Below are 11135 nucleotides of genomic sequence, written 5' to 3'. Positions count from 1 at the left end.
GACCCTCGTCTCCCTCTACGCGCGCGTCCCCGCCCTCCACCCCGTCGTCCACCGCCTCCTCCCGCCGGCCTCCCCTCTCCCCTGCTTCAACGCCGCGCTCTCCCTGCCCTACCCGCTCGCGCTCCGCGTCTTCGGCCGCCTCCGCGCCGCCCACTTCCCCGACTCCTTCTCCTTCCCGCCGCTCGCCTCCTCCGCCCCGTCCCCGCCCCACCTCCTCGCGATCCACGCCCTCTCGCTCCGCTGCGACGTCGCCCACGACCTCTTCTGCGCCAGCGCCCTGCTCCGCGGCTACCTCAGGTTCGGCCTCGCCGACCACGCGCACCGCCTGTTCGACGAATTGCCCCTCCGGGACGTCGTGGTCTGGAACGCCATGGTCAACGGGTTCGCCAAGCTCGGCTGCTTCGACCGCGCCATGGAGTGCTTCCTGCGGATGAGGCAGGATGGCACGGTGGAGGTCAGCGCTTTCACCGTCACCGGAATCCTGTCGGTCTGCACCGCGGCCGCGGATTTTCAGTGCGGGGCTGCTGTTCACGGGATGGTGGTGAAGTCGGGACTTGACCACAATGTTTCGGTGTGTAACGCCTTGGTGGATCTTTATGGGAAGTCCCATGATGTGGCCAATGCGGCAATGGTGTTTGAGGGGATGGCAGAGCAGGACAGGGACTTGTTCAGCTGGAACTCGATGCTGTCGGCTTTGCACTACTCGGCTGACCATATGGGGACAATGAGGCTCTTTCATAGGATGAGGCATGCTGCAGTATGGCCGGACACAGTGACCGTTGCGGCTGTTCTCCCTGCATGTGCGCAGACTGCAGCACTGAAGGTTGGGAGGACGGTGCATGGGTACATTATCACGATCGGACTGGCTCGCGATGGTGCAATGGGCGTGCGCGCTTGTAATGCACTGGTAGACATGTATGCCAAGAGCGGGGCACTGGATGAGGCATGCCGTGTATTTTACTGGATGCGCCAACAGGACGTGGCATCATGGAATATTATGATCGACGGGTATGCATCCCATGGGCGTGGGCAGGAGGCACTGGAGTTGTTCCGCCAGATGACAGAGGTGAAAGGTCTGGTGCCAGATGAGGTAACTCTGCTGGCAGCAATGTCGGCGTGCAGCCATTCTGGGTTTGTCGAAGAAGGGAGAATTCTTCTTAAGAGAATGAAAGAGGAGTTCAGTTTGGAGCCGCAGATGGAGCACTACGCATGTCTGACTGACATGCTTGGGCGAGCAGGGAGGCTGGATGAGGCGAGAAAGGTTGTAGAGGAGGCAGGGGATGTAGGAGCTGGTGCGTGGAGGACATACCTTGCAGCATGCCGGATGCATGGTGATAAAGAAAGGGCCCAAGAGGCAGCTAGGATGCTGATGGCGACGAAGGAGCCTGGGAGTGGTGGATGGGTGCTGCTAGCGAACACATATGGCTGGGATGGAAACTTTGAGGGCCTGGAGGAGGTAAGGGGGGAGATGAGACGGCAAGGAGTGCAGAAGGCTGCGGGCTGCAGCTGGGTTTAGGTGGGTGGAGGAAACGGCAAGAGTGGAACAGTTATGCACGCTTTTGTTAGTGGCGATAAGGAACACCCTGAGGCTGAAATGATTTATGAAATGCTGCATTCGTTGATAAGTTGGATGAGGGATTGCAGTGATTTGAGTATCACGACCCCATTATATAATTGAATGCTCATATATGTATTTATTTTGTTACAAGCTAGCACTGACGTACTATTGCGCAGATATTAATTAGAATGGTGCATCATTGGATACAGATAGGCTTGCACCATTAAGAGCACCACCGAAACTTGAACCAGGTAAGAGGGTTTCGCCAAATATCATAGTTCCAGCAGTCAGTGCTCCAGCTCCAAGCCCCATTCCAAAGTTTGGTGCACTATTCTGAGCTGCAGATTTTCTTGGTGGCACATTTATGTAGTTCTGTGGCACTCGCTCCCTACCGGGATGCTGTGGTGGGAAGAAGCCGAGGTTTGAAGTTGGTGGTGGTGGCAGGGTTGATGGAAACATTGGTGGTTGGTAGCTGTAGCTACTTCCTAATGGTGATGGATCTGGGCGAGTTCCAGGGATCACCGGCCTGGAATTACTATGGTGATCAGCATCTTCTCTGTCGCCCCTATAATGGTTGTAGGGTGGCGGTGGATAATTATAAACTGGTCCGTCTTCTATTGCCAATGTGATGCCGACCTGATCGGAGTTCTTCAATCCTTCAGGTAATCCTGCAAATCAACAGAAGATGATATAGGTTAAAGTAATTATGATATTGTAGTTTTGAAGCTCATCTTAATTCATGTGCTATATATTTAAACGTACCCTTTACCCTTTTGATGGTAAGAATCAGACAGTACATCTTATGACTATCATGGCAGCACACTCTACCAAGCATGCTGACTTTCACTTGTTGTTCTGCTAACTCCGTTATGTTTTGAAGAACAAGTAAATGCTGCCCATTCTCTGTACATTCTAAAGCCTATCAATGGATCAAGCACGTTGTGCTTTTCCATCCAAAAAATGTGTTGGTCATTTCCTTACAAGTAGTGGATAGATTTGCCGATAAAGATACACCGTATACTTTTCTTATTGCTATGAAGCTATGATGTTAGGTCACGTACTGAACTTTTTGCAACATATTTGTTATTAACCAGAAAAACACTGATTTTTTCGACGAACAAAACAACACCAACTTCCCTGCATTATTGTTATTTTAGTTCTGACTGCCATTCTAGTGTGCTGTGCGGAAGATTTGGAAAATGTATGTGTTGACTACGCTCCTACTGTGAAAGTGTTTTGATCAGCATCTCAGATGGCACAAATCAGACAGATTCTTTCAGTGTAAACCAGAAATTTCTGTTTACCTGAAAACCGACCATGATCATCTTCTTGCTTGCAGATCCGGATGGATATATCCACAAATCCATGAGCTTTGTCTGACTTCTTCCTCCTAAGCTGGAAACTGTCAGTCTCCTCAATGACTTCTGAATGCTCCTCATTTTGTGCAAACTTGTCAAGATACTCCTTCATCTGGACAACTGCAGCTCCCTGGAGATGCTCCCTTAGGAAGATGGGCTCTCTCCTGTAGACTTCAACTGTCAGCTCCATCTGCTGCTGCGCCAGATCATGTTCATCCACCGAGACCGAGAACTTGGTGCCCCAGCTTGCATTTGAGTTTCCTGATGCGTCAATCTTGGTACAGTACTTGCTGCTGGGATCAACCCATCCGACTGAGAACCACTGTGGCTTCAGCAGCGACGATCTGCGTCCTAGACCGCGCGCGGAGATTATGCAGAACTCGACTGATAGCTTTTTCATTTGTATGAGGGAGGGTGAGAGTGTTGCAGGATGTGATGGAGACCAGGGGATATGATGCGGAGATTTATCATCCCATAGGCACCCTTTACCTTGCTGCAAAGTTATTCCAAGACGATAATAAGGACCTGCTTCGTGTTTGTTGCTTCCCTGTGGTAATGGAATCGATTCTAAAGTTGTGGCACTAGGAGAGGGAGAAGCATAGATGGTGCTAGCCGAAGCATTTTTATTACGAGTATTTTATTTCGTTCTCTTTTCTATCTTTCTTTGGCTCTTCTATAAGGCCAATTTGGCTCCCAAAAATTCCAAATTTTTTTGTGTGGTAGATAATTTGATGCATGAGGTTAGCTGCAAATTTCAACTCGTTTGGATATTTGAGCAGCTCTCTGCAAAAAAGACAAAATCGGGGTCTGTAAAAAAGTTTATTGTTCACGAACTGTTTTGACCCGATTTGTCTTTTTTGCCGAGAGCTGCTCAGATATCCAAATGAGTTGAAATTTAAAACGGACCTCACGCTTCAAATTATCTACCACACAAAAAAAATGGATTTTTTTAATTTTTGTAGTATTTGTTTTTGAGCGGGAGCATCTGAGCCCGGGTTCAGATGCGGATTTTCGTAACAATAAGTTGAATAAGGGGCAGCAATTGAAAGACCCGTGTGGCCGTGTCCTCTGTTGTGAGGAATAATCAAGGAACCACCATCTGCTGTTTCACCTCGTCTCCAAATTACTGGGCTTCCACAGCTGACGTGTCTGTTAGGCAAAGTGGTAGCAGTTTCGGGGGACACCAGTTTCTTACATTTCACTAGATGGCGTATGCGTGTGCGTGTGCGTGTGTGTGTGTGTTTTGCGAATGAGACTATATGATGGTTAGCTGTTCTTTTTATGCATCTGTGCGTGCCTATATGCGTGGAAAGAGTATTCCAAGCTAATCTGAATGATAGTGCGCTACCAAGACACACCTCATGCTTGTCCGCTTCTGGACACCTGCTCGTGCTCATCAGCGCCTCGGGCAACCCGGTGTCGCTTGATCGAACACACATGCCTTGCGTGATCACTTGACCTGACCATGCGACTCTGCGAGGTGAGGACTGTTTTTCCGCCACCGGACGGTATACGGCCCATGCGTCGTCGCTCATGCACTGCCCAGCTTGGCTGCCTAGTTGGAAGTATCCGCTCCACCCAACACTAGCTTGCGTGCTCGTACTGACGTGTTAGAGAATCTTCCCGGCACATTCCGTTGCACCAGGCAGGTATAGTACCAGTACTCGACGCAACTAGGAGTATATCCCACCCCCATTGCCAACGAACGTGTCAGCGCGACCCCGTGAGATTCCTGCCAATTTTCGGCAACACGTGTTTAGTGGGAGGAGGCGTTTCTGTCAACTACGAGGCGTCTACGATGACTTCGTAAAATCTCAAGATAATATGCTGGTTCAGTCTTTCGAAGGTGCTCATAAAGGTAGAGTGTGCGTTCATAGGGGTGCATATATGAATGCTTGTGCTTGTACTGTATTAAAAAAAAGATCCCATCCACATCGGATACGCAATTTTATTCTGACTGGAGACGAGATTCAGATCTGTGGTGTTCCAGATCCATCTCTTCTATAAGCACATGGAGCGATCAAACACGACAGTTTGCCTCGGCACCACACGCAACGTGCTGCTGGTACGTTTGGCGACACCAGCAACATGCAAGGCCTCGACGCGTCGCTGGCACGGTCTTGTGTGCACATTATTGCTTGTGACAATCAGACTTGTGTACTACCATCATGGGGCCCCCTGCGCCCGGTGATAAACACTTATGTGTACCATCTGAACTTGAGCACAAGGACAGCACAACACAGACGTACAGAACACACTTACATTCAACCGAATAGACGGATCACAGAGCGAACATCATGGAGTGCCAAAATATATCTGAAATACGGATCTAAAAGGTTTTTCAGGGTGACCTAATAATATGGCAGGCACCAGCTGCCGCGATTCTCGTCCCTCGCCGCGAGGCCAAAATTAACATGACAAAGGCATTTACACAAACCGGGTACGAGGAACCCATATCTGTACCGATACAACTCGTACCTCCAGAGCAGCTGCCACCATGGTTTCAGTGGCCTATTGTACAGTTCATGACACTATTATCTTCTTCCATGTTTTCTGATGGTATCTACTATTTGCGGGGTGTCCCCTTTCAGTACAGTATCTGTAAACCAAACCAGAGTAATTTGAGCATCGAGGAATGATTGTTAATCTGCACCGCTGCAGACGAGAGCACAAAAAGAGAGAAAAGAACAGGCATACAAGGGAGCGGCGTACTTAGAAGAGCAGCGTCAAATAGAAAATAATCCACCCTGCCATGGAGAACACTGCAAAAATGTGCACCCAGAACAAGATCGCGGCTGATTCTTTCCCGCACCCTCTGAGGTTTGCAACAGCACCTACAAACAGAAGGATCTTTGCTATCAGATTCTATAGTGTGGTTTGCTAACATGCAGCACGTGGTGCCTCATACAGACTGCCCCACTGTCTTGCAGATCTCAACTAACAAAGCATTATTGGAGTATTTTAAGGTTTATAAACATGGCACATGATAGTTACTCCCTCCGTCCCATAATATAAGAGCGTTTTTGGCACTGTGTAGTGTAAAAAATGCTCTTATATTATGGGAAGGAGAGAGTAAGTGATAAGCAGCGAGCCTTATTTTCTCAACAAACAAAGCATTATTGGAGTTTTAAAGTTCCCTTATTTTCTCATACCTGAGAGCACTGATGTGGGCATGGAATGCTGCAGTAGTAGGACAAACTTGAACATTTTGTCATCTTTGGGAATGAAACCGAGTTTGTCAACTAGCATGACGATGCCAACCCCAGCAATTGGAACCAAGATCAACCGTGCAAAAATAATAGCAACGGTGGTTCGCACACCAAGTCTCTTACTCCCTTCACCAGGACCTGATGAATAAACAAGGGCTAGTGTTAAGATCTGGAGAAATGCATCTCCTCACCATACAATGACAATGGTTGGGGTGATGTCAGTATATATATATAATACAATTTCACAACAGTTTCAAATGAAAATAGATTCTTACCATCAACAAGATTACCCCCCACAGCAAGCAAAATGCATGGAATCATAGCTTCCCTGAAAATGTGACGTATTTTAGACGATATAAGTCATCATGTGTAATTTAAGTTCTGTAGTTTAATTGGTGCAAGGTCTGTGTATATTTGAAACGAAATCCGAAAGCAGGATGCAAATACCCAAGAATGAGGCAGCTGTCTGTGAAGAAGAATAGAGGTGCATCATCCGTGAATATCAAACCCTTCAAGAATGGAACAACACCGATTCCAATTGCAAAGACCTGTTCCATAGTGTAAAATTAGTTTCCAAGGCACAAAATACAGATGTAATTTTCTGTAATGATTACTAGTAGAATACACTCCCATCAATACATACAGAGGCAATAATTGGTGGCTGAAGAAGTTGCTTGTCTTTTAGGAATTTCACCACACATCTAACACAGCTTAGTATCTGTAACAACACAACACAATTATTCACATTGCAATTTAACTGTACCAAATTGAATAAGAAAAGTTCAAAGTGTATGAAACTATGAATCACCGCTAGTAACATTTTTTACCTTTGATCCTAGAGAAGTAGTGCCTTTTTGATTCCCCTCGAGAGCTAACAAAGGCTCATCCTCGGGTACAGTACTAGTGTGAGTGCCTGTTGGATATTTACCAAGTTCAGGCATCGCGTTTTCTTCAGATGCCAGAACCGGAAGCTTCTCTTCTTCACCATCAAAGGTCTCTCCTGGTGGTGGAGAAAGCATCTTGAACACATATGTGTAAACAATAATCGCACCAACCTGCCTCAAGTAAGAATTCACTCAGCAAATGATCTCAGAACGTTTATTCATATTCCTGATATAAATGCTGAGCTGTTATCTTTATATCACAAAGTAGTCATCCTGACTTCTAAGTAAAACACTGAACACATAAACCTCCCGAAAAAATGCACATACCCATTGACCAAATGAGATGTATGCATTTCCATCTTGGCTGCATTTTTCAGAGTCGCCAAAAGGATTGGATGGGTCCCGACATAATGCTGCAATGAGAACCAGAGGTATATTTCCAATGTTCCCTGTTTCAGAAAAAATAAGCAGTCAGATCCGTATCAGATAGAAGAATCACAAATGAAATGCAACTTTTTCAAAAAGAGGAAAACAAACACCTATTCCAATGTGAATAACAGTAAACTTGAAGTACGGATAAGGAGGTCGGATGATAGATGCCACCACAAAGCCAATCAAGGAGCCAGACACGGCGCCTACAACAATATTTACTGGAATATACCACCTACAAAATACAAAAAAGGAGAGAAAATGTCAAATAGAAAGAATGCAATCACGGCAGAGTTATTGCCAACGGAAAAAGCTAAAACAGCGAAAAAAGGACTGTACGGACTCAAAGATAAAGCTCACACAATTCTAACGAGATGAATATTGACAGCAACAATACTCTAATAAAATGAATGCGCTGAAATAGTTTCTCTACTGATTTCCATATTTCAGTATATATTGCTAGAAAGAAGTACTGCCATTAAACTAGTCCAGGAAAGCTTGTTTCGATTCCATTCTAACCCTTAAAATTCAACCGGAACCAATTAACCCACCAACATACGTTTCCTTCACTCCTGGATGGTACCCTTTTTTGCATTTATTTTGAGAAACGCGGAGTCGCGTGAGCTAATTTGTCGTACTCGGAAACTCATGACTAAAATTTGTCGTAATCGGAAGCTCATGACTAAAATTCGTCGCTAATTTGTCGTACTCGGAGGCTCATGACTAAAATTTGTCTCTAATTTGTCGTACTCAGAAGCTCATGACTAAAATTTGTCAGGGTATTCGATAATAGTAAATCACTGATATTTTGACTTAATCTAATAATAGTAACAACATTACGGTCAGTAGCTCACACGACAAAACTGAGTTACTAAACTGCTGAACAAAGAAAGTAAGGAACATCATGGAAATACAATCCTTACCACTGCACCAACTTCTCGAGCGTGATTGCGCTGCCCAGTTGGGAAAATATAAGGCAAGGAAGTAGAAGCGAGAACACAAGCTGCACCAAACAGTCAAAGATGTAAGCACTATGAACCAGTAGCCAACACCTTCCTAGTCTGTATAACACCCAGCTACCATTCTTCGAGGTCACAGGTGCGACTATCTGTATAGTTAGCTATGCATTTATCACAAACGAGAGAATAGACAAGGAAAAGCTCACCCCGTTGAGAAGCTTCCGGCCGTTGGGCTGGAGGATATTGACGTACTTGGTGGCCATGAGGAAGCCCATGAAGCAGACGGTGAAGACCTTGGCGATGGGCAGCACGGCGTACTTGAGCATGGACAGCACCGACGTGTCCGTGGAGCCTCCCTGCGCCGCCGTCACCAGCGCCTCCATCAGCGACCTCCTCTCCATCATGGCCTCGCCCAGATCGACTCGACTCGAGCCCTCTCCTTTCCCCCTTCCCTCGCAGCCCTCACGAGCAGGACCCACACGATTCTTCTGCCATTAAGAAGGGCTTATATAGACGGCAAAAATATAGAGGCGACAGCAGGAAAATCGTAGGACTGCTTTCGACGCCGGCTGCTCCAAAGATGGCCCAGCTGGCACAGCGCCGTGCCGGACCAACCAAGCTCCGGCGCTAACCAACAACCTCCCCGGTTCGCGCAAAACCGCGCGGCACACGGCGGATGATGCGTGGGGTGAAGGACCTCGAATCGAATCGGGGAAAAACCAGATTCCGAACGGCTGGACGGCTGCGGATGACGGCACCGATTCCCGAGCGCGTGGGTGGTTGTCGCCACCGAATTCGGCCCGCCGGGGGATCCGGTTCCGCTACTGTGGCGTGAGCATCCCCGCCGACCCCGTCCGATTCGTCACGCCACGGCCTACCCACCCAACGGAAAACCACTCCCCCCACCCAAAATACACCCCGCACGGAAACCTCTAGTTCAGAGCTCGAACGCAACCCCCGAGCTAAAATAAAAATCCCGAATCAGCAGTAGAAACCGCACGAATAGTCCAATGCGTGCGACCATGGTCCACGGCGGCGTCCGCCCACCAGGCGGATGGTCCAAACGAGGCGAAAATCAGCTGGAGAACTCACCAGGAAACCGAGGAGGCAGAGGGGAGGGAGCCGAGCCGCCGGCGGGAGGGGAATCCTGGCACCACCAAACCCCCGCTGCCGCAGGGTTGGAGACGGATTAATAAGGCAGGCAGGGGAGGAGAGTGTGATTAAGGTGGGGTGGAATAGCGGGGCGCTGTTTGATTTGCAGCGGACTCTTGGGAGACTTGGGAGGGAGGGAGGGAGGGATGAATCTGGCCGCGGTCTCTCTTTCCCCGGTGAGAGGAGAAAACGAGTCGTTTGGGGTGGGACCTTTTTTTCTCGGTTCGGATGGACGCGCTTGCTTTTTATATCTTCTTTTGGCTGGGCTGGGGTCCGTGGCGGAGGGGCTGCGGCAGCAAAGCAAAGGCACAATCAATCGCAAGGAGTGACGGACACTCCGTACGCCGTCATCCGAAGGCGCGTCTATCCGCCTGCTCCACCTGCCGATGTTGCCACCGGTCATCGGGCCAGGTGGACGCTCGCGATAATAGTTTTTCTTTTCTTTTTGTTGTCCTTGCTCTCGCGTGTGCCTGGAAATTGGATTTCTCTCCCACACATCTCAGGGGTTTTTGGCCTTGAAACGAGAACCTTGATCCATATTGTATAACCTCAATCTCTTATATAGGGAAAATGTACGGAGATCTACTTTTTTTAAAGAAAAAAGGTTGGAAACACAACACGAGAAGTCGGCCACATCCCACATGTTGTCACGCGCGTCTGAAGGGGGATGCTGCCAAAGACTACCACATTGCAACGCTGCGTTACGCCATCACGACGAGCTCGAGTCGCCTGAGGCACATGTAACTCGAGGACGATGATGATGCGCAACCTTCACCCGTACTATGAGGGTGAGGTGGTAGGTGTGTAAAAACAAGAACATCATGGGTCTACCATTGCTAGAGAACTAAACCCGAACATCATTGAAGGGAGGCCCTAGGTGATCGATGCACGTAACATGCGAACGCCGCCGTGTCCATGTGGCTTCCGGTCGATCTTGGCATCCTAGATTCGAAGGTCAACGCCAGCTTGCTTTTGAAGATACTTGCCACATGCATGAAACAAAGCAATGAAGACCAACAACTTGGTTTGCTAGGTTGGGTCATTGTCTACATTCACGAAGTATAGGTCCTCCTCGCCACCCAAGCCACAGTGCCACACATAGTCATCCTCGTGGCGCTAAGCCTCTAAACACTATGCTTTTGAACTCGACTTGGAGATTTATGCGATGGAGTCTAGAAGATGAAGATGCTCGACTGAAGAAAGATGATGGCATGAGAAAAGACTACACCAAGATTGAGAAGTGGTATGAAACGGGGAAGGCGATGAAACTAGAGGACAAATGTGACGAGGAAAGTATGTGTGATTGTTTTTTCTCGATTTAGAAATGTCGATGGCGTATGCACACGCTTGTTTTTGTATCCTATTTTTGAGTTTGTATGTCGTGGCATTCCGTACGACGTGATCTGGTGGTGCTACTACTCCACTTGGTTATCGCGGCTACGTGGACACTCGATAATGTCCTAAGTACGTACTGTTTCTTACACATAATGGCACCATGAATGTAGATCCAAAAGGATAATAAAGTGGGAAAACACCAGGTGCAAATGCTAGCCACGTGTTGTCACACCCGTCTCAAGGAAAATATT

The 11135-nt window shown here is 47.8% G+C and overlaps 3 protein-coding genes across 5 annotated transcripts in view; 1 reads left to right on the top strand and 2 right to left on the bottom strand.

The window, feature by feature from the left end:
• The window catches only part of LOC123079561 (pentatricopeptide repeat-containing protein At3g14730), a 2820-nt gene extending 583 nt beyond the window's left edge, over nt 1–2237 (top strand). Inside the window, exon 2 of the mRNA XM_044502349.1 lies at nt 1–2237. Within this exon, the coding sequence (XP_044358284.1) occupies nt 1–1516 (1516 nt within the window). The 3' untranslated portion in view covers nt 1517–2237.
• Nucleotides 1742–3316, bottom strand: LOC123079562 (uncharacterized). The gene is made up of 2 exons (XM_044502350.1): nt 2863–3316; nt 1742–2226 (listed from the first exon to the last, which is right to left on the bottom strand). The coding sequence occupies exons 1-2, from the start codon at nt 3314–3316 to the stop codon at nt 1742–1744; spliced, it is 939 nt and encodes a 312-aa protein (XP_044358285.1).
• A 1846-nt stretch (nt 3317–5162) lies between these two features.
• On the bottom strand, nt 5163–9775 carry LOC123079560 (protein PIN-LIKES 6). Of its 3 annotated transcripts, none has more exons than XM_044502348.1 (12): nt 9490–9775; nt 8604–8885; nt 8362–8441; nt 7549–7673; nt 7337–7458; nt 6953–7180; nt 6769–6843; nt 6573–6673; nt 6401–6453; nt 6069–6263; nt 5614–5750; nt 5163–5515 (listed from the first exon to the last, which is right to left on the bottom strand). In XM_044502348.1, exons 2-11 carry the CDS (start codon nt 8799–8801, stop codon nt 5629–5631), a joined length of 1299 nt encoding a protein of 432 aa, XP_044358283.1. In that variant the 5' UTR covers nt 8802–8885; nt 9490–9775; the 3' UTR covers nt 5163–5515; nt 5614–5628. The 3 variants fall into 3 exon arrangements, with proteins under 3 accessions (XP_044358283.1, XP_044358281.1, XP_044358282.1); XM_044502346.1 differs by having other exon boundaries at nt 5629–5750; XM_044502347.1 differs by having other exon boundaries at nt 5629–5750; nt 8604–8882; nt 9490–9769.
• Nucleotides 9776–11135: the final 1360 nt, after the last annotated feature.

The sequence above is a fragment of the Triticum aestivum genome, chromosome 3D (genome assembly GCF_018294505.1).
Source record: "Triticum aestivum cultivar Chinese Spring chromosome 3D, IWGSC CS RefSeq v2.1, whole genome shotgun sequence".
Lineage (NCBI taxonomy): Eukaryota > Viridiplantae > Streptophyta > Magnoliopsida > Poales > Poaceae > Triticum > Triticum aestivum.
The sequence above is the reverse complement of the archived record's forward strand: the minus strand, read 5'-3'. Positions and strand labels throughout refer to the sequence as shown.

Coding starts and splice junctions, on each gene's coding strand:
- LOC123079562 (XM_044502350.1), bottom strand. CDS start 3,316: ATGAAAAAGCTATCAGTCGAGTTCTGCATAATCTCCGCGCGCGGTCTA. Junction 2,227..2,862: donor TGATCATGGTCGGTTTTCAG/GTAAACAGAAAT, acceptor GTTGATTTGCAG/GATTACCTGAAGGATTGAAG.
- LOC123079560 (XM_044502348.1), bottom strand. CDS start 8,801: ATGATGGAGAGGAGGTCGCTGATGGAGGCGCTGGTGACGGCGGCGCAG. Junction 6,674..6,768: donor AGCCACCAATTATTGCCTCT/GTATGTATTGAT, acceptor ACTATGGAACAG/GTCTTTGCAATTGGAATCGG. Junction 6,264..6,400: donor GGGGGGTAATCTTGTTGATG/GTAAGAATCTAT, acceptor TTTATTCATCAG/GTCCTGGTGAAGGGAGTAAG.